We start from the raw sequence: 23,146 nt of genomic DNA, 5'->3' as shown, positions 1-23,146 counted from the left end.
CTATTACTCGATTTTTATGTGTTTCGATTCTGAGCTCGCTACTGCCAACTCTGATATTTGTCGATTTTATGTGTTTTATGTGATTTATCTGTTTATGTGTTACGATTTTTGGTGATTTATTCGCTTTTCGCTTCGCTTTGGTCGATACACACAACTCGCACCGCACATCTATCTCAACACGCTAACAAATCGCTACTATTTGTGGAACCACCGCACGCCATGTTGCTCGCTATGTATACGCTAATCGCAATCGCTATTCTCGAACGCTCGAACGCTCGCGGACTTTGAATGATAGGTTTCTGTATTCTGACTGCTTCTATGAATACGTGCAAGATATAGCTAGGTTTTTGTGCTCTACATGCTTCTGTGTTTCTGTGCCTTGTGTGCTTATGTGCTTCTGTGCTTATGTGAATCTGTGATTATGTGCCTATGTGTTTACGTGATCGTGTTCCTGAGCTTTAGAAGTATTAGGCGTATGAGGTGAGATTCGATTATATTGTGTCTGAGTCCTATGGCGATGTCGTCATCTGGAACCCGTCACCCTCGAGTTACTCGTCAGGAACAGAGAGATAATTGCCTTACTGCTCTCGTCGCCAAGCAAGTGGCAAAAGTAGTTCCCTAAATCGTGAGTGAACTATACGAGAATGTGAGCAAATCGTTTGAAGAGTCCAGGACCGAGACTCCTAAGGCTACTCCCTAAGCTGCTTTTAGCTTTAAACAGTTCAAAGCTTGCAGACCGAAAGAGTTCACTGGCGAAGATGGCCCTACGGCTTTATTTCAATGGTTCGACTCGATCGAGGTCACCCTTCGTCAGAGTGGATGTCCTGACAATCTCCGCACTCTGAATGCTACCGGCGTCTTCCAGTCCCGCGCCTTAGACTGGTGGACGGCCGAGAGGAACAAACGCGGAAACGATGTCGCTTACAGTCTGTCATGGGATGAGTTGAAGAACGTTATGCTCGAAGAGTTCTGCCTCCCCATGAGCGCCAAAAGTTGGAGGAAGAATTCTGGCATCTGAAGCAGAAAGATGGTGACAATGCTGCTTTAACTGCACGCTTCAAGCAGCTCAGTATATTTCTAGTTCTGATCAAGTCAAGACTGCTGACATGACAATCAAGAAGTACATCCGAGCTCTGCCGGACTATGTTGCAGATTTTGTGCATGCCTCAAAACCAGCAACAATCGAAGAAACTTACCTGCTTGCCGCCGAAATCAACGACAAGCGAGTCAAAGCTGGTTTTTGGGATAAAGCTTCGAAGAACCTGCACCAAGCTACCACCGCACCAACCGCTGACACCGCCGCCGCCTCTCAATCATCAAAGTCCTCTCGTCGCAAGAGGAAGAACAGCAACAGCAACTCCAACAACAAGAACTGTGCTGTCACTACCACTGCTGCTCCACTTCAAGTCGTACTGGCTCAGCAGCAATCCCAGCACCGATCAGCTCCAGCACCAGTTACCTATGCACCGCCTGCAAAGCGTGCATACACTGTCCCCCACCCTGCCTGCCCGACATGTACCAACCATCATCTAGTGGGTATTGCCTGCCGATTCTGCGTGCATTGTAACATGTACGGCCACTTCACCGCCAATTGCCGTACTGGTCATCGACAAGCACCAGCTCAAGCTACTACTCATCAAGCTCTACTTCTAGCTCCTCAAGGCCAACAAGCCGCTCAGGCACCCGCGATCAATGCCAGAGTCTGCTTCCCGTGTGGTGATCCCAACCATTTCGCGAACATGTGCCCGAACAAGGTTGTGAAACAAGAGCCCCAGCAACAGTAGCAGCAACAGCCTAAACAGCAACAGCAACAAGCCGCCCATGCGAGGACTTTCAACATCAATGTGCGCCAAGCCCAGGCTGACAACAACGTTGTCAATGGTACGTTTCTCGTGAATGGTATTTATGCTTCGTGTTTGTTTGATACTGGAGCTGATACTGTTTTGTATCGTTTGAGTTCGAAAAGCTCCTTAATCGTAAGCGCTCCTATCTCCCCTAGACGTTCGATGTTGAAGTCGCCACCGGAAGAACCGTCGCTGTCAATTTCGTTCTTCGTGATTGCACTCTCGAGCTCAACAATCACATCTTTTCGATTGACCTTATTCCGATGCAACTCAGAAGTTTTGACGTCATAGTAGGCATGGACTTTCTTCGTGAAAACCATGCTGAAGTTGTGTGCTTTGATAAGATGATTCGAATTTCTCTCGCGAATGGTGATTTGTTGTGTGTTTATGGTGAAACTGCTTCGAAAGGTCTCAAGCTCATGTCATGTGTCCAAGCTAGCAAGTATCTCCGTAAGGAATACAGAGCATTCTTGGCTAACATTGTAGTAGCGGAGAAGGAAAAGAAAGGGAAGACAGAAGTGAAAGATGTTCCTGTTGTATGTGAATTTCCCCAAGTGTTTCCTGATGATCTTCCTGGTCTTCCGCCAAGCCGTGATATCGACTTCCGTATCGACCTCATTCCTGGAGCCAACCCTGTTGCTAAAGCTCCTTATCGGCTCGCTCCATCCGAAATGCGTGAACTCTCAAGTCAGCTCCAGGAATTACTTGATAAACGCTTCATTCGCCCGAGCACCTCTCCATGGGGCGCGCCAGTCCTTTTCGTCAAAAAGAAGGATGGGTCGTTCAGGATGTGCATCGACTATCAGGAGTTGAATAAGCTGACAATCAAGAATCACTATCCCTTGCCTCGAATAGATGATTTGTTTGATTAGCTACAAGGTGCTACGTGTTTCTCCAAGATCGATCTACGCTCAGGCTATCACCAGTTATGCATCCAAGAGGAGGATATACCCAAAACCGCTTTTCGCATTCGTTACGGCCACTATGAGTTCGTAGTTATGCCTTTTGGTTTAACCAACGCACCCGCGGTTTTCATGGATCTGATGAATCGCGTGTGTAAACCATTCCTGGATCGCTTCGTCATCGTGTTCATCGATGATATCCTGATCTATTCCAAGTCGAAAGTCGAACACGCGCAGCATCCACGTTTGGTTCTCGAGCTACTCCAAGGGAATCGACTCTATGCCAAATTCTCCAAGTGCAAATTTTGGCTGGAGGAGGTTCAGTTTCTCGGTCACATTGTTAATAGTCAAGGTATTCATGTCGATCCCGCGAAGATTGAAGCTGTTAAGAGTTGGGTTACACCGAAGAACCCGTCTGAAGTCCGTTCTTTTCTCGGACTAGCGGACTATTATCGTCGATTTATCGAAGGGTTCTCTAATATCGCCGTGCCGCTTACCTCTCTCACGCATAAAGACATATCCTTTGTTTGGGGAACTGAACAGGAGTCTGCTTTCCAAACCCTTAAGCACATGCTTTGCAATGCTCCCGTCCTTGCTTTACCCGACGGAAACGATGACTTCGTAGTCTATTGCGAAGCCTCGAACCTTGGTCTTGGTTGTGTTCTCATGCAGCGGGACAAGGTTATCGCTTACGCATCTCCTCAGCTCAAGATCCACGAGAAGAACTATACAACCCATAACCTCGAGCTAGGCGCAGTTGTTTTTGCATTAAAGATTTGGCGACACTACCTTTATGGTACAAAGTGTACGGTCTTCACCGACTATAGGATCCTACAACACATATTCAACCAGAAAGAGCTTAATATGCGTCAACGCCGATGGGTAGAACTTCTCAACGATTACGACTGTGAGGTTCGTTATCACCCAGGCAAAGCAAATGTCGTTGCCGATGCTCTCAGCAGACGAAGCTATCTGCTTAGCACCCACAATGTTCCCGCCCAGCATCATCTCGAATCCCTCATCCGCGAAGCCCAACATGCATGCTTTACCGAGCGTACTCTGAAGAAGGAAAGGATTCATCACGATGGAGCCCAGCTAGTGAACAAATCGAATGGGATATTCCATTATCTGGACCGAATTTGGATTCCTAAGCGGAATGATTTGCGACAGATTCTGACAAATCTCGGTATTCTATTCATCCCGGTGTCGACAAAATGTACCAGGACCTTCGCTACAAGTACTGGTGGCCGGGCATGAAGAGGGATATCGCTCTCTATGTTTGAAGGTGCCTAAGTTGCTCGAAAGTCAAGGCTGAACATCAAAGACCCTCTGGCTTACTTGAACAACCCCCGATCCCTATGTGGAAGTGGGAAAGTATAGCTATGGACTTCATAACGAAACTTCCGCGCACGTCATCAGGCCACGACAGCATCTGGGTTGTCGTATACCGTTTGACCAAATCTGCTCATTTTCTACCAATACGAGAAGACTACAAGGTAGAAGGATTAGCCCGAATCTACACCGATGAGATCATTTGTCGACATGGGATGCCTCGCGACATCATCTCTGATCGTGATGCTCGGTTTACCTCGCGTCTGTGGGAAACGTTTCAAGCTGCACTCGGTACTGAGCTTAATCTGAGTATCGCATTCCATCCACAAACTGACGGTCAGACTGAAAGAACGATTCGTACTTTGGAAGACATGCTTCGCTCATGTGTCATAGACTTCGGTGGTAATTGGGACGCTTACCTGCCTTTAGTCGAATTCTCGTATAATAACAGTTATCATTCCAGCATTCAAATGGCACCGTTTGAGGCTTTATACGGAAGAAGATGTCGGTCGCCTATTGTGTGGCATGAGATTGGTCACTCGCAATTAACCGGTCCTGAGCTACTGCAAGAAATAACTGACAAAATCCTCCAAATAAGAGACAATTTGCTAAAAGCTCGGAGTCAACAGAAAAGTTACGCCGATAGATGACGCAAGCCCCTTGAATTTGACGTTGGCGACCATGTACTCCTAAAGGTATCACCTTGGAAGGGTGTGGTCAGATTCGGCAAGAAAGGGAAACTCGCGCCTCGATATGTTGGACCCTTTAAGATTCTGGAAAGGATCGGAAAAGTGGCCTACAAACTCGAACTACCGGAGGAACTTAGCAACGTCCACCCGACTTTCTATGTGTCTAACCTTAGAAAGTGTCTGGCTGAGCATGATCTGTTCGTACCTCTTGAAGATCTCCAAGTAAACGAAACACTACACTTCGTGGAGAAGCCTGTCGAAATCATGGATCGCCAAACCAAGCAGCTCAGACGCTCGCGCATTCCCATTGTGAAGGTTCGATGGGAAGGCAAATGAGGCGCAGAGTTCACTTGGGAACTCGAAAGCGACATGAAGGCGAAGTACCCGCAGTTGTTTGTTACGGCTAAAGCCTAATTTCGGGACGAAATTCCCTTAACAGGGGGAGGCTGTAACATCCCGTGTTTTAGAAGTCAAATTCAAAGTCAAGATTGAAGTCAAAGGAAGAAAAGATTGCTAATTGCGATCTGTCACTCCTTGCTCAATTCCTGTTTTGACTTCTTTGACTCGTAGTTAGTCTATTTAATTGTTTACGTTAGTTGTATTATGTGGAGTACGTGATAATAATCGAGGTTTATTCGCTATTCATCGATGTTTATCGAATGATTTATCGCTTATCGCAATCGCATTCGCAACTTGAATTATGTGTTATGGATATTGTTTTACGTGTGTGTGCCTCTTATGTGTTACTTGTGCATGTTTAATGTGGTGATTAATCGAAACGCTATCGCAGTCGAATCGCAAACGCTAAATGTAAGTTAAGTAAGGATGATTGTATCTTGATATAGTAGTTGGGATTAAAAGCAATTTGAATAAGAAATTCTATCGCATCGCAACGCCCGTCACGCAAATCGAAACTGCAAAACTCGTCGCGCCAATCACTCCAATCGAGTTGCCAGCCGACCGAGCTGCCCACCCGATCGGCCAGCCACTCCCCTCCACTTTTTCCCTTTCCTTTTATGGAAACCCTATAAATACCCCTATCAACATCACAAACTTACCTTTTCTGCACCTCTCGTCCGACTAGCGCTCCTTGCCCACTTTTCTTCAGATTTCTCCCGATTCTTGTAAGTTTTCCACCTAAATCTTGTACTTTCTTAATCTACACGCACTCCTACACCTTTCTATCTTTTGAATCTTAACTTTTAACCGTGAAATCACTAGATTTGAGGTGTTCTAGGATGATGTCATCATGGTGTTCTTATGAACTTCATGTTTTGGCTTCAATCCACCAAGAACAGCTTAGATCTAAACGATTTCCACACAAATAAACAATAATCTTGCATAGATCTGAACATATTCATGGTGAAAAAGGATTGAAAGATGGTTACTAACTTTCTTTCAACTCTTTTACACTCAATGTACTCAAACCGAAGAAATCGGATCTCGTTCTGACCTCTACTCGTACTTAGTGTTGTGTTGGTTCAAGATCTGGATTCTATCCACGAGACCGCCGATTTCGGGTTAACCATGAACAACCGTCTTGAACCGGTTAACTGGTTGAACTTGGGTGATTCTTGTTCGATCGGGTCACTTGGGTCAAGATGGGGTTCTGTTGATTAGCACGTTGTCACATCGTCTCGATAAAACTACAAAACTATCAAAACAACCAAGGAAGAAGACGATCAGGTTGACCAGGATGGAGTGCCGCCCGATCGGACTGTTGTTCGATCGGATTGCCACCCGACCGAACAGTCACCCGATCGGATTGCACCTTGGGTCCCACACTTAACTTTATATTTAAACATTTGAGGTTTTAAACATTGAACGAATTGTTGTCCGATCGGATTGCCACCCGATCGGATTACTACTCGACCATGTGATGTTTTGACTTCAACACTTAAACAATTTCCAACATGTTCAGTACTGATTGTCACCCGATCGGATTGCAATCCGAACGAGTGACAAAATGCTGTGAACTTGTTCTCACTGAAGTGTCCTACCAATCGGATTGTCGCCCGATCGGACCGTCGTTCGATCGATCGACCTGAAAGGTAGAGATACTTCTCTATTTTCAAAATGCTACAACGAAAACTTCAAAAGACAAGCCATCATACACAAACACATCCATCCCAAACGAGGTAACTATCCAATTGAATGGTCACCCGATCAGATGACCATCCGAACGGATTGTCACCCGATCGACCGACCGGCCACCCAATCGGATTGTCACCCGATCGGGTTGCCGACCAACCCACTGTCACTTGCTCCGTTTTACGCGCCACTTATCTTTTGTGCTATCGTTCTGATCAGGCTAATCTCGCTCTAAGCGCTCCCTTCAATCCATCCGCTGTGAGTATACTCGATCCCTTTTTGCTTTACGCACTTTTGGGTGTTACATACGTTACTTATTCTAAATCACATCAAACACACTACACAATACTTTAACGCTAACCGTTACCTCATGTTATACATGACTTAATGAATGCTTGTTTGTTATGTTTATACATGGAATGCTGTCTACCTGACTTAGCAACGATAGTACTATAGTTTGGACTCAGAACATGTTTACTCAGGGGTTGTTAAGGACAATTTGTTACATGGCTCACAGTGGTGAGTGTGTATTACGAACTGCCTTGGGCAGTCAACCCGCAGTCATTGGTATCGATAGGTTCATGTCGATAACTAACATGCTTCATTTCACACTGTGTACGTGCTGGTTATGCGTAAACAATTTCGAACTCTACTATATCTAATTTAACTTGTATGCTCACCTTTACACTATGTGTATTGACTTTTACTTTAACGTATGTGGCAGGTGCTTAAGATGTTATATTGCTTGGCTTGCTGTGAAATCGAGGCTAGGAAAGGTCTAGAAACCAATAAATGAATTGTCTATATTTGAAATCTGAGTTGTCGGAACAGAACAATTTGACTGGATTTTGTCTGTAATAATTGTATTACTTTTTATGTCATGGTATGGGACATGATGCTTTAAATAATTGGTAATTATAGTTGTTATGGAAACTTCTGGACAATCTGTTTCGCTCAGTGCCGCGCCCCGATGTTTCCGCCATCGGTTGGGGTGTGACATTGACAAATTAAATGTTAAGGTTATAAGAACCATAATAAGCAGTCTTCTGACAACGCTTTTCGATACCTTACATATTCTGAAAATTAATCAGAATATAGTAGTATCAATAATTAAGCTATGTTATGAAGGTTGTGAGGTATACATAACAAACCTAAAGTCATAATCTCTCCTGATTGGCGATATTTGTGATTTCTCTGTTTCTAGGGTTTTCTCGTCTTGTTTTCTCTTCCTGATCTTTGTTTTTTCGTTTTTCTTCTTTGTTTCTTATGGATTTGATCCCTAAGATTGATTCTGTTCATATTTCCCCTGATCCTCCTCCGGATTTAGGGTTTGGGAGCATTGTGAATGAGTCCGAGGGACTTATGTCCTTTGGCGAAGGTTATATTGGGAAGGGGGATTTTAAGGAGGATGGAGTTGCTAATATGAATGTTGGTATGGAGAGTATGAAGACAAATGATGCTGGTTTGGTTTCTGCAGGTGCTGATAAAGGTATCATTCGGTCTGTAGTCTTAACTGAGTCAGATATTATCTGTTTAGGTAATGTTTTGGGCGAGAACTGGAAGTCTAGGGTTTTATCTGAAAAGATTGTCTTTAATAACTCAGATCTGAAAGTTTCTTTTAGTGTTGATTCTGGGTTGGAAGATTTTAAGGCTGGGTGTGTTGTAAATCTATTGATTAATGAGTTGGGATCGAGGGTTTGCTCTAGTGAGCTATTTTCTGGTCAGTATGGTTCTGTTTTGGAAGTATTGGCCAAATTAGCTAAGCAAAGGGATGTATGGATTTGGTTATGAAAGAGGTTGGTGGTAGGGTTAAGTTTCCTCAACTTAATCCAAATGTTAATGTGTTTGATATGAATTCTGGTGGATTATTGGAATGTTTGGATAAAAGTAAGAAAAGATATGTGAGAAATGAAGGGTTAAAAGTTAAGGCTAGTAAAATAGTGTGGGATGATAAATCTTATTTGAAAGTTCCTGTAGAAGGTGAGATAGCTTGTAAAGATGAGGTTCTTCCTGATGGGGCTAGTGCTCATGAATTGGTTGATGATTTGGGTAAGGTGGGTTGTAGGGGAATGTATAGAGAGGGTATTATGCGATGTAATAGAAGAGGTGGGTTCAATGATAATGCTAAAATGTTCAGTTTCTCAGTGGCTGCTCTGAATTTCTCCTTCAATCCTGGTTCTGAGAATGGTAAAGTAAAGGATGTTGCACCTGTGTTCAGGGATAATGTGAACAATAGTAATGGGGTTGTTGGAAGTTTAGTTAAAAAAGATGGTATGAAGAGGCTGGGTGGGAGTAAGAATATTAAAAAAGCTTCTATGAAGAAGTTGATTCAGGAGAAATCTGCTGAAATGAGCCCTTATTGTATTTCGAAAGCGGATATGCCTTTTATCAATAGTTTGAAACCTGTGATGAAATCTTTTCTGAGTTCTATGAAATTGAAAGACAATGTTGTTTTTGCTGATGCAAAAAGTGGGATTAATAGTAATGAAAAAGGAAAAGAAAGTGTATCGTATGCTACTACTGTGGGGATTGTAAAAACAGTGATGGCGGAGAAGGTTGGATTTTATCCACCTAAGATCTTAGAGAATGGTGAGAAGGTTGGTGTAATTAAACCTGAAAAGATTGCTGAAGCTCGGAAAGTTTATAGTGCTTATCTTTATGGGTATTTTGTAGGAAGGGATTTGCCAATTGGTATGGTTAGATATCATTTGTATAAAATGTGGAAGAAGTTTTGGATTTTAGATATCTCTACCAATAACAATGGTATTTTCTTTTTCAAGTTCAGAACTGAGATTGGTATGCTCAATGCTATTGATAAAGGTCCGTGGTTAGTAAATGATATTCCGTTATGTATTAAGAAATCGGAAGCAGGTATATGTATTGAGAAATTGGAACCTTCTTCTATTCCGTTATGGGTTACTATTCCTAATTTGCTTAAATGAGCCCTTATTGTATTTCGAAAGCGGATATGCCTTTTATCAATCGTTTGAAACCTGTGATGAAATCTTTTCTGAGTTCTGTGAAATTGAAAGACAATGTTGTTTTTACTGATGCAAAAAGTGGGATTAATAGTAATGAAAAAGGAAAAGAAAGTGTATCGTATGCTGCTACTGTGGGGAATGTAAAAACAGTGATGGCGGAGAAGGTTGGATTTTATCCACCTAAGATCTTAGAGAATGGTGAGAAGGTTGGTGTAATTAAACCTGAAAAGATTGCTGAAGCTCGGAAAGTTTATAGTGCTTATCTTTATGGGTATTTTGTAGGAAGGGATTTGCCAATTGGTATGGTTAGATATCATTTGTATAAAATGTGGAAGAAGTTTTGGATTTTAGATATCTCTACCAATAACAATGGTATTTTCTTTTTCAAGTTCAGAACTGAGATTGGTATGCTCAATGCTATTGATAAAGGTCCGTGGTTAGTAAATGATATTCCGTTATGTATTAAGAAATGGGAAGCAGGTATATGTATTGAGAAATTGGAACCTTCTTCTATTCCGTTATGGGTTACTATTCCTAATTTGCCGCTGGAGTTATGGAATTCTGAAAGCATATGCAGTATGCTTAGTTGTATTGGGGAGCCTATTCTTTTTGATAAAGTAACAGCGGAGAGATGTGGGATGAAGGAAGGTCCTCCAGGGTTTGCCAGAGTTCTTGTTGAAGTTAATGCTGATACTATTCTGCCAGATTATGTGAAGACTTATTACCCTGAAGATGAAGGGACTCTTGTTTTTATTAAAGAAGTGAAGGTAGTTTATCAGATGAAAGTTATGAAATGCTCTGCTTGTAAGGTATTTGGTCATGATTTTGTTAGCTGTACTAAAAGGATGTTATCTACGGATGAATTTAGTGCAAAAGCTCAAAAACTTCTTAATGATATTAAGGAGATTGATAGGAGTGTTGTTCCTGTTTCTGGGGTTGTTTCGAATGACTTCCAGGTGGTGGGAAAGAATAATAAAGTTATCAAGGTGATAGATGGAAAACATGGGAGTATGAAGGGCAGAGTTAATTCTTATAAAAAGGATCTAGGAAGTGGGATTAAAAGTAATGGGCATGGGGCAATGGCTAAAGATAGTAAGGGAGGGGCTAGTACTTCTGGAACTAAAAATGATAAGGGGGAGATTAAAGGTCAGAATTTCAGTAGCATATAAAGGGGAATGGTATAGTTAAAAATGTGGTAAAGCAGGAATACAGAGTTAAGAAGCAAAGTTCTTTTGTGACCAAAAAGGGAGTGTTTAAAGATGTAAATGAGATTAAGACGGGAAATAGATTTGATGTCTTGGGTAATGAGAATGAAGAGGGGTTAAAAAATGAGATTGTGAAGGATATTGGGACAGTTGAGAAGGATAAGGGAGAGAATAGGGAAAGTGAAGTGAAGGGTGGGTCTGATATGAAGGAAAGTTTAGTAGATAAAGAGAATAATGATACTGATATGAAGGAAAGTGTAATTAAATCTGTAATTGCTAGCGAAGTATTGAAAGATAGTAATCATCGAAGTCTGGAGTCTGGAATCAATACAAAGTCTGGGTATTTTAAGATGAGTGAAGAACAATTTAATGAAGTAGCTCATTTTGTACTTAATAAAACTTGCCCTGCTAATGACACCATGAGAAAATGGAATATTGGTCAGAAAAAGCTATTTTCGAGCAGTGGGATAAGTTTATGTTTCAAAAGACTGTTGATTCTTGTGATGTCGAGTCTGAAGAGGATGAAATGGCAATTTTTATAAAGAATGATGTTGGAATAGTATCTGATGGAATTACTCATGACTTGGGTAATTCCTTAGAAGAAATGGTTTCTCAATGAAAGTTCAGTTACTTGCTTGGAATGTGAGAGGTATTGGTCAGGATGGTCATCAATATGAAGTTAAAAGGTTATTAGTGAGAATAAAGTTAATGTTTGTGGGATAATTGAGACTAGAGTTGGGTGTGAAAATATAGTTGTTGTTGGCCAGAAAATTAATAAAAAATGGAGTTGGTTTTCTAATGCTGATAGATGTGGAAGTTGGGTAAGAATTTTAGTGGGTTAGGATCCTAATATTGTGAAGGTGAGTATTCTTGATTATTCTGAGCAGATTATTCATTGTGAGGTTAGTTCTATTGAAGATGGTGAGGTTTTCTATTGTTCTTTTGTTTATGGGTTTACTAAGGTCCCTGGTAGAAGAACGTTATGGGATGAACTGGTGAAATTTAATAAGGGTATACATGATAAACCGTGGGCTGTTTTAGGTGATTTTAATGCTATTTTACACCCTAGTGAAAAGAGTAATGTGCAGAATAGGGTTAACTATGGTATGGAGGATTTCAAAAGATGTGTTAATGAGGTTGAGTTATGTGATATAACTATGTCTGGGCTTCATTATACATGGAATCAAAAACCTGGAAAGTGTGGGGGTATTCTTGAAAAATTGGATAGAGTGATGGGCAACCAAAAATTTGGTGAAGTTTTTCCTGCTGCTTTTGCTAAATTTCTGCCTTTTTACACTTCGGATCATTCTCCTGCTTTACTTGTCTTGGCTTCTAGGAGTAAGTCTACTCATAAACCTTTTAAATTTTGGAGTTATTTGATGTCTAAGGAGGAGTTTATACCTATTGTGAAGGAGAGATGGGGTGTTAGGGTTGATGGGTGTAAAATGTTTAGAGTAGTATCGAAACTAAAAACTCTAAAGAAGCCTTTAAGGAAGATGAAATTTTCTCATGGGAATTTACATGATAAAGTTGAAAAGTTGAGAATAGAAGTGGAAAGAATACAGAAGGCTATTGTGGAAGATCATGATAATGGGGATCTGAGAAATGAGGAAGCTATTTATGTTAAGGAATATAAAGTGGCTGTTGCGGATGTAGAGTGTATGTTGAAGCAAAAATCCAGGGTTCATTGGTTAAAAGTGGGAGATCAAAACTCGAAATATTTTCATCACTCAGTGAAGAACAGAGAAAGCAGAAACAAGATAAGCAGTATTAAGGATTTGGAAGGGAATGAGTATTCTGGGGATAAAGTTGGGGATGCGTTAGTGAAATATTTTAAAGGGATTATGGGAAAGAAAGCTAATGTGGAACTTTTAGTTGATCCGGAATCTTTATTTTCTAATAACTTAATAAGTTAAGTGATCAAGAGGCTGAACAGCTTGTGAGTACTGTTAGCAATGAAGAAGTTAAGGATGCTATGTTTCAGATTGCTGATGATAAGGCTCCTGGGCCTGATGGATTTACAGCGAATTTTTTCAAGGCTGCTTAGAGTGTTATTGGTGATGAGGTTATTGATGCAGTGTTAGAATTTTTTAATAATGGGAAGTTGTTAAAAGAAATTAATGCAACTATTATCTCGGTGGTTCCTAAAGTTAAAGTGCCGAATATGGTTAATCGGTTCAGACCTACTGCTTGCTGCAATGTAATTTATAAATGTATAAGCAAGGTTTTGTGTAATAGATTGAAGAAAGTGCTGGGAAAATTGGTCTATAATAATCAAAGTGCTTTTGTTCCGGGCAGGCTGATAAGTGATAATATAATGCTTTCACAGGAACTTGTTAAAGGTTATGATTGGGTGAAGGGGTGTCCGAGGGTAGCTTTCAAGATTGATCTTCAAAAAGCTTATGATTCTGTTGATCATGGGTTTCTTGAGGATTGCTTGAAGAATTTTGGGTTGCATAGCAGATTTGTGAAATGGGTTATGGTATGTGTCTCCTCTGTGCAGTCTGTGGCTTATCAAGGTAATTTGTATGGGTTTTTTAAGGGGGAAAGAGGGGTAAGACAAGGAGATCCTATCTCCCCGTACTTGTTTACTTTAGTCAAGGAAATTTTGAATTTGATGTTGATTAGAAGAATAAAAGCTTTTAAAGGATTCAAGTATCATTGGAAATGTGAGAAGCTAAAGCTGACACATTTATGTTTCGCGGATGATTTGTTTATATTTTGTGGAGCTGATGTATGTTCTATTGAAGTGATAAAAGAGGCTCTGAATGAGTTTAGTGTTGTTTCTGGGCTTGTGCCAAACATGAGTAAAAGTGATATTATCTTTGGTAATGTTAATGAAAAGTTGCAGCAGCAGATATTGGAAATTCTACCTTTTAATGTGGGTAAGTTTCCCATGAAATATCTTGGGATCCCGTTATCTTCCAAGAGGTTATATCAGAATATCTGATTAGAAGGTCAAGTTTCTGTCATTTGCTGGAAGGGTGCAGTTGATTAAATCGGTTTTATCCTCCATCACTGTTTATTGGGCTTCTCTTTTTATTCTTCCATCTGTGGTTAGTGATGAGATTGAAAGGCTTTTGAGCGGTTTTCTATGGAACCAAGGTAATGGGAAGAATGGAATGGCAAGGGTTAGTTGGGAAGAGATTTGTAAAGCTAAATGGCAAGGGGGCTGGGTATTACATCGTTAAAAACTCTGAATATTGTTTTAATGTCAAAGCATATATGGAATGTATTAGAAAATAGAGATTCCATGTGGATTAATTGGTTGGAAGAATATAAGTTGTGTGGTAAAAGTATTTGGGAGATTAATGAGACTAGTTATGATTCTTGGAGCTGGAGATAGATTTTGCAGCATAGGAGCTTATTAAGAGACAAGTTTTGTGCTGTTGTTGGGAATGGGGAGATGGTTAGAATGTGGTTGGATAATTGGCATGAAAAAGGGATTTTAATTAATTTCATTAATAGAAGGGACATAAAATCTGCAGGGTATGATGCTAATACCAGATTGGCGGATGTGTATGATGGAGTTAATTAGAAGTTTCCACAAGAATGGAGTGGAAAATATGAGTGGTTAGTTAATCATAAAATCCCTCAGTTCAATATGTTGAGAAGAGATAAATTTATGTGGAAGATGGATAATGTGGAACGTGAAGAGTATTCTGTGAGAGGGGTGTATAAAGGTTTATGTATGGGAGGTTCTAAAAAGGGGTGGAGTGATATAGTTTGGTTCAGCCAAAATATTCCAAACCATGCTTTCATAACTTGGTTGGCATTTAAATATAGGTTACTTACTCAAGACAGATTATTAAGTTGGGGATATAAGGGGAAATTGAAATGTGCATTATGTAATAGGTGCCCTGATAGTCACCAACACTTGTTTTTTTATTGTGAAGTGTCATTGGCTATTTGGAAAACATGCAAGGTTTTTGCTAAGCTGGAGAAGTTTCCTGATAAGTGGCCGGATATAATTAGTTTTTTGGAAAATAATGGGCTGTTTGGGGAATAATTGGGAAACTTGTTCTTGCTGCTGTGATTTATTACATTTGGCAAGAAAGAAATATTAGACATTTCGAGGGCAGTAAAAGATCTGTGCAGCAAATTTGTTGTCTCATTTTTGAAGTTGTTAGATTAAGGCTGCTGGGTTTGAAGTTTAAAGATTCTAGTGATGTTAGGATGGCTGGTGAAATGTGGAGATTTGAAGTGAAAGCTATGAAAAGAAGAAATGAAGTGGAAGAAAAAGGATAGTGATGATAGGCAGGTGATGAAAGAAGTTGCTGGTAATGTTTTAGTTATTGTGGTGATGGTAGCCGTGAGTTGGAATGTTTTTAAAGGGTATAAAAGATATGTTATTTGGGAGAAAGGGTAGTTTGGGAATTATGAGTATATGGGTTTGTTATGATGAGGGTTTTATATGGAGGAAAATTTCTTACATAGCAGGGGTGGTTGGTAGGTTGCAATGGAAGATTAGTTGTGGTATTGTGAAGAGAGTTTTAAGGGAGCACAACAGTAGTTCGGAAGATTGGTTCATTTTTTATCCGAGGGGTATGAGTAGGGGTGCTGTGTTATTGGCTATGAAGTGTGGTAGTTGGGGGTTGCAGTGTTTGGGATGGTGCAGGAGGATGTTGTGGAAGCTGGTTTATGAAAGAGGTTTTGGCAATGAAATGGAGCTGGTTGCTGCTGTGGAAGAAGGCATGCTGGATGGGATGCTTAGGGAAGAGCTGGCAGGGACGTTTAAAGAACTGAAGATGCTTATAGTTTTTTGTGCAGGTTTTGATGTTTGCTGGCTCTTGGAAGATGTGGTTTATAGTTTGCTGCTTGTTAGTAGGTTTTTGATGTATAGTTTTTTGGTTAGGTTGTTTTTGGTTTGTGTTTGGATTGGTTTATGTTTAGATTTTTTTGGTTTTTTTTGTTGAGTCTAGGTAAGAGCTGAGTCGAGTTGACTCTTTTGTGTGGCTCGTTGCGTTTGGGGTGGTGTTTTACTTGGGTTTTATGTCCCGGGAATCTAAGCCCTTTTAGGTGTAAATAATTTTTGATATTAATAAAATTTACCGGAGGTGCCGCCCTCCTTTACCAAAAAAAAAACTAAAGTCATAATTACCTTAAACTCTCATATTATTCGCTCTCAATATCTGGATAGAAACATTAATAAGATGAAACTAGATGATACCTTACACTTTTACAACTTTTGTTATCATGCAAATGAGAATTTGACAAAAGGAAAATGAGACTTATAAATTTCATCCATTGTAACCGAAATTCATGAGAAATCATGCCATAGTTAATGAGGATGATTTTTATCTAATCTCATTCTAAGTTATTTTAAATCATAATATTAAAATCCCTAAAATATGACTTGGCTAAAGGATAAGTATGGGTCCACCATAAGTTATTCATTGACGTTCGTGGAACTTATTCCAAATGGAATATTCAGACATAATTCATTTATCAATTAAAGACTATCAATTTGTATCTAAATTTGTCTCACATGGCCCACGGTCTTAAAGATATATATTCATATATATAATTAATAAGATTTCTATTATTTTTGTCCCTAAGCTTCTTATGACATATGGACATTAAGGAAATCAAATAAAGTCTTATATATATATATATATATATAATGTAAGTAGCTATAGAAAACCCACTTTAATTTAGAAAACCCGAGAAACTCAAAGCTCCCGATGTTTTTTTTTTTTTGAAAAAATTTACACATGTTATATACATGTTTTTAAGGGTTTTGGGCAAAAAAAATCAAAAAAGCGCCGAGTAGATATTTTAAAAAAAATAAACAAGTTTTGGTGTAACACATGTTACAAATATGTCAGATGAATGTAACATGTGTTACACCAAAACTTGTTTATTTTTTTTTAAATATCTACTCGGCGCTTTTTTGATTTTTTTTACCCAAAACCCTTAAAAACATGTATATAACATGTGTAAATTTTTTCAAAAAAAAAAACATCGGGAGCTTTGAGTTTCCCGGGTTTTCTAAATTAAAGTGGGTTTTCTATACATCCTTCCCCTATATATATATATATATATATATATATATATATATATATATATATATATATATATAGGAAGCCGTTAAAATGAAAACCACCCCCAGTTGTAAGAACCATGAGAACCAGTCTCCACCAATCAGGTTTTGACAACAATAAGGGTATATTAGTCATTTACTACAAATATCATATCATTCCTCTATCTCATCTGTCTTTCTTTTAATGTGCATCTCTCCTCTCTATTTCCTTTATATTCAATAGTTGCAGACTGTCTCATTCCTCTCTCTCTCTCTCTCTTGAAAATCCAAGCCCCACTCCCATCTCCATTAGCATCTCTCATTCTCTCTCTCTTGTCTCCTGTAAATCGAAGATGATGATGACGACGACTGAACCCACCTTGTTTTCCGACAGCAACCACCAAGCAAAACACCCCCCCCTTCGTCTCCAAAGAAATCGCCGGCCACCCCAACTGTGGTGGCGGCTCGTGACGCCGGTGGCCCCAAACAGAGGCAGAAGGCGGTGGTGGGGCGGTGGTTTGGTGGGAGTTCGGCAGATGCGGAAGGCGGTGGTGGTTTGTGGGAGACCGATATCGGTGATGCGGTGGTTTGTTAAGAATGTGTAAGTAAAGGTGTATATCGTTTAGTTCTTTGTAGATCTGAACTTCTGGACCTTTGTCACCACTTGTTGGTTTTATCTGCTTCGTTGGTGCAGTCATCTGTCGTCTTCGTCTTAATATCGAGTCTCGGGTTCGTTGCGGTACGGAACAAGAATGATGTCATCATTCTTGACGATGACATCATCCTTGTGACATCATCACTACATCATCATATACAAGACAAATTGGGAATGGTCCAATTAGAACTCACCTATTGAAGATCCAATGAGAAGTTAGGCATTTGGTGGTCCAATGAGAATGAGTCATAACCGTTTGTAATATATGCAATTTTATATTGGCCGTTTGAAATAGGTGGTCGTTTGAAGCCACCGTTTGAACAGTGATCGTTTGAATTCTTGTGACCGTTTGAGGAGTTTCAAACGGTAGGGACTGTTACTATAAATAGGTTGTTGTCAATGTCATTTGAAACGGTCAGGTCAATTGATACCGAGGTGCTGCTGGTATTTTCCCGAAGCATCATCTGAGTTTTGAAACATGGCTGAAGAGTTCTACAATGCGTTCGCGACACCCGTTGCCCCTGTAACCCCTGCTGAAGCGTTGTATAATGAGAATGAGACGGGCACTCATCAAAAACCGCCGAAACTCATGTACATTGAAGATTTTCAAGGTTGGAAGAACCGATTCGAGAATTGGGTTCAAGCTTACAGATTCGACGCATGGTGTTCATTGCTGAAAGATTATGAGAAACCAAAGAATGAACGTGGATTAGAGAAGGGTTTTAATGATTTTACAGAAGCTGACAAGTTGAAATACACAAGTGAGAAAATGATGATCAGCATTCTTCAGCAAGCTGTTAAAGAAGACATCTTCGTCTTACTTCAACATAACGGAACAGCTAAATCCATTTGGGAGGCTTTGATTCAGAAATTCAGAGGAAGTGCTGATATGATCAAAAACAAAAAGGCGTTATTGAAAAAATCATTTGATATGTTTACAGCTTTCGATCATGAAACTACAAAACAGACCATTGATAGGTATTGTCATCTGGTATTGGAAATGGGTAGGTTGAATATAGTGAAAGATGATGATGAGTGGGTTGATAAATTAGCAGAGGCGTTACCACAGCATAAGTGGGGAACGTATTTGATGGTTGTGAAACTTATGAGAAAGTCCGAGAACATGAATTTGGCTCAGTTTATTCAGAAAATCGAAGAGCAGGAGCTGGATATACAAAAGACAGCTATCATGACAAATCCAAATGCAAAGCAAGATGTCAGTCTGTACTATCGAGGGAACAAGTTTGAGACCACTCCCAGTCAAAGTCCAAAGATTAGTACTGCATTCAGTGCTGATGGTTCTGCAAGTCCAAATGCAAGTACTACAACTCAAAGTGGTGGATCTACTTCATCATTCTCAAGCTTTGATCCAAACAACAACACACCTAGCCCACAAAATCAAAATTCTACAAATCTGCAGTGCAATGTGACACTGAACATCCAGAATGGTCAAAATCTTTCTCCTGAGATGGCAAAGCAACACATGGCATCTCTTGTAGCCATGTTAGAGTCGTATGAAAGTTTGATTGCAGGAAGAATTGGTAATCCGATGCTCACAAAGGAAGATTACGACCAAATCGATGCAGAAGAGCTTGAGCTGATGGATGTGAAGTGGTGCTTAGCTAGTGCATGCAGGAGAGCTAAAAAATTTCAACAGATTACTGGCAGAGACGAGTTCCGAGGAATGGCTGCTTCTCCACTTGGTTTTGACAAGTCAAAGGTTACCTGTTTCCGATGTAAAGGAAAGGGTCACTTTAAACGGGAATGTAAGAACCAAGAGTCAACTGGTAGTCAAGAAAAGAGCAATTATTATCAGAAATCGATCTTTCATCAAATCGATCAAAAACCTCAACAAAAGGAACCGCAAACTGCTCATGGGAGAATGATTGAAGAAGCCAATAGGAAAGCTTATTATGGGATAATAGACCAAAGTGATGAGTTTGTTGCACAGGGGTTTAGCTGGGATAAGTATATACCCAGTGGAACTAAACCAGATGTGGCATTAGTTACCAGGATTCTGGATCAAAATGAGGAGTGTCAGAAAAGGATTCCAATATTTCCAGATCTTGGAAGTGATGTTGATACGGATGATGAGGAAGAGTATCTTAACAAATGTAGAAAAAGCATTGATCCTGACAGTTTTAATTTTTTCTATGCAGATAAAGTTGAGATGCTGAATCAGAAGAAGATTGCTCGATTGCAGAAAGAGCTAGAAGCAGCAAAGTTACTTGCTGATGAAAAGGCGAAGACTGAAGCTGTAGAAACAAAAGATGAAGCAACTGCTGAGATTGCAATAGAGAAGATTGTTGAAGTAGAGAAAGTAGTGGAGAAAATTGTCGAAGTCGAGAAACTCGTGGAAGTTGAGAAAATAGTTGAAGTTGAAAGAGTGGTCGAGGTAGAAAAGATTGTCGAAAAGATTGTTGAGGTCGAGAAACTTGTTGAAGTTGAAAAGACTGTCGAAGTCGAAAAGATAGTTGAAAAGGTGGTTGAAGTTACTAAGCCTTGTGAGAAATGTTCAGAATCTTGCAAAGAGTGTGATGAGAAAGACAAAAAGATTGTCGACTTAGAAAAGATTAAGGAAGATCTACTGTTTGATGTGAAGTATGTGAAAGAGTCATACGACGTATTGAACAGGACAGTTGACAGTTTGAAAAGAGCAAATGCAGAATTTGAAAAAGCAAATGACAAGATGAGTGCAACTTTGATGACAAAGCAAAGTGTCATTAATGACTATATTGAAGACTGTGCTAACTTGAAGAAGGAGTTGGAACTTGAGAGAATCGAGAGTGAAAGGATTAACCGATTACTTTTGAGTTATACTACTTGTGATTATTTGATTGATCGTGTTTATCCTACTGTTGCAGGTCTTGAAGCTTTCAAGAAGAAAGAAAAAGAAGAAGATACTGGTAAGAAACCAAGTGTCAAGTATAACAGATGTCCGCCTCCTATCTTTGAGAGTTATTCCTTTAGGAAACCAAATGAGGAACAAGTAAACAAGGCTCTAAACATCAAATTAAAGTCTGAAATCACTGATGAATTACCAGACAATATTGATGTTACATTCACAGCGTCTGACACTGATCATGAGTCTGTGTTAGTTAAAAGAGTTGTCGATCAGGTGTTGGATATGGATGAAGAGTCAAAGTCGGAGTCTAAGTCTGATAGTTCGAGTTCATCTGAGAAAAGTCCGAGTTCGCTGGTTAAGAGGGTTTACAACAAAGAATTCTTGTTATCAAAGAATAATTTGAATAACGAAATGTTTAAGGTTGCTTATACCTTGAATAATTCGGACAAGTTATTTTCTGATGAGGAATTTCCAATAAGAAGTGTCAAAACTGAAATGATCAAACAGGTTTTCAAATTAACAGAAATTAATATTTCTGAAATAAAAGATGTAAATCTTACTGAAAAACCTAAAAAGTACACTTCAAGAGTTCAACAGAGATTGAACAAGAAAAAGGGTTACGGTTATGGTTCAGGTTATCGAAAGAAACCAAACCATAATGGTAATCTCAAAAAGAAAGGTCTTGGTTTCAATTCTTCAGAAAATTATAAAAATCAGAAAACTTATAAACCAAAAACAAAATTTGTTTCAGGAGGAAGTTCAGAGGATGAACAGAAGAAACCGTTCTGGAAGCAGTTGAATCAAGAGTTTCTTGCTGAAGTAAAGAAGAATGTGAGGAAGTTTGCTTCGAGAGTTGATAGAAGAACCTGTTTCAAGTGTCAAAAGGTTGGACACATTGCTTGGAACTGCCAAGAGTCCATTTATTCAAAACAGGGAGTGTCTTCTAACTCTGATATGAGAAAGAAATGTGTTGATAAATCGACTTTGGAAGTTGGTGAAACTTCAAAACGTTTTTACAAAAGACAAGTTGATTTGAGTAAACAAAAATGGGTTGTAAAGTCTGAAAGTAGTTCTGACAATGAATCTGATTCCATAAAATCAGAGGAGTCATTGGTTGATAAAAAGATTGTGAATTCCGTTCCAGTGGTGAACGATGAGAATTTTCCGAAACTGTCAAAAGAAAATTTGATGAAGAAAGTTGGAAAGGTAGAAATCTCAAATCAATTCTTCGCTGATAAAGGAGAATTTGATGTTGATAAGGCTTTCAACGGGAAAGTCAAACATATTTTTGGGAAGATGGTTGATAAGAAGGTAAAAGGTGCTAAAGAATTTTATAAATCAAAATGTTGGTGGGACAGATGTGTTCCAAAGTCACCCAAGGCTGGTGAGGCTTGGGTGGACATTATGTTTGAGTAAAACACCGGACATGCCGGAGATCCCAAGTTTATATCGTGGATCAGGAATCGGCATCTTTCATGTTTAATTAGTATGATTTGAAAATGTTTGAAATTGTCAAAATTTTACAGGTTTAAGGACTATGCCGGAGCTTCCAGGTTGGTAAGCGAGGAGCAGGTATCGGCATCTTTCTTGAGGAATTTACTACGGTAATGTCAATCATGCAAACGGTAAAAAGGTTTGTTGTTTGTTTACAAGTGGTTAGAAGATTTGATTGTGCATAACTTGTGCATATGGTAAATCAAGGACATTAATTTGTACTTGCATTTTCCTACAAGTGATTGAGAGACAAGATGATGAACCACATCCCCGAATTTAGTATTGATATACTTATAAGTAGTAAAATCAACCAAACTTATTTTCCGGAAAAATCATTTTGATTAAAACAAACTTAAGTGTTTTGAAATCTAAATGAGAAAATAGTTTGTTGATAGGGGGAGTTCTGATTGTTTATGCCAAGTGAATGGCGAATTGATGCGATTTGATATCGGTTGTCATGTTTCTGTACAGTTTGTTTTCAATTTTCGTTAATGTGTTTGCATTTTAGGGGGAGTAGAAAATTTCAGAAAATTCAAAAACATTAGAAAATTTGAAAAAGACAAAAACATGATAAAACCAAAAATGAGTTTGTTGTGAAAAAGAGGAAATGATAGTACATCAGTGGACTATCACAACATGCTAAAGATTTGGAAAGTTTAAAAGTGATAAACAATCTTACTGTGGATGTGTCAGTAGATTTTTGCACATCTAATAAACTGTGACGAGATATAAACCTAAAATTCAAACTTGCTTCTTCTGTGGGTTAACACAAACTTGGATATATAGGTAACCCCTGAAATCTTGTTTGAAAGGTCCCTTATTCTGAGATACTAGGTCTTTATGCTCAGTGATATCTGGGGTATTATCCCGGGACTTCTGCTGTATGGAAGTACTGACCTAGTCCCCGGATAATACTTTCTGCAAATGCTTGAAAAAGCGCCGCCCTCAGCAAATCGATGAAACAATAAAATTGATAGTCATTGCTGTTGTAAAAAGATCCTCTAAAGGGGACCCACCAAAAGTCGAGCCGTCATCTCTCTGCTGAACGGAAGTTCTGACCTGAGCTCTCACGGTTTCGCACCTAAC

The 23,146-nt window shown here is 39.5% G+C and overlaps 1 protein-coding gene across 1 annotated transcript; it reads left to right on the top strand.

The window, feature by feature from the left end:
• Positions 1-10,165: 10,165 nt before the first annotated feature.
• Positions 10,166-13,091, top strand: LOC110933481. Its single transcript, XM_022176701.2, has 4 exons — positions 10,166-10,942; positions 11,044-11,430; positions 11,932-12,906; positions 12,957-13,091. The coding sequence occupies exons 1-4, from the start codon at positions 10,166-10,168 to the stop codon at positions 13,089-13,091; spliced, it is 2,274 nt and encodes a 757-aa protein (XP_022032393.2).
• The last annotated feature ends 10,055 nt before the right edge of the window (positions 13,092-23,146 follow it).

Source organism: Helianthus annuus, chromosome 4, assembly GCF_002127325.2.
Source record: "Helianthus annuus cultivar XRQ/B chromosome 4, HanXRQr2.0-SUNRISE, whole genome shotgun sequence".
In the NCBI taxonomy this organism is placed as follows: domain Eukaryota; kingdom Viridiplantae; phylum Streptophyta; class Magnoliopsida; order Asterales; family Asteraceae; genus Helianthus; species Helianthus annuus.
The sequence above is the reverse complement of the archived record's forward strand: the minus strand, read 5'-3'. Positions and strand labels throughout refer to the sequence as shown.

Excerpts from the sequence above, each read along its gene's own strand:
- LOC110933481 (XM_022176701.2), top strand. The coding sequence starts at position 10,166 with ATGTGGAAGAAGTTTTGGATTTTAGATATCTCTACCAATAACAATGGT. Across the intron at positions 11,431-11,931 it reads TTAATGAAGTAGCTCATTTT|ATTATTCATTGTGAGGTTAG; the intron begins GTACTTAATAAA and ends TATTCTGAGCAG. Across the intron at positions 12,907-12,956 it reads TTATGGGAAAGAAAGCTAAT|TTAAGTGATCAAGAGGCTGA; the intron begins GTGGAACTTTTA and ends TAACTTAATAAG.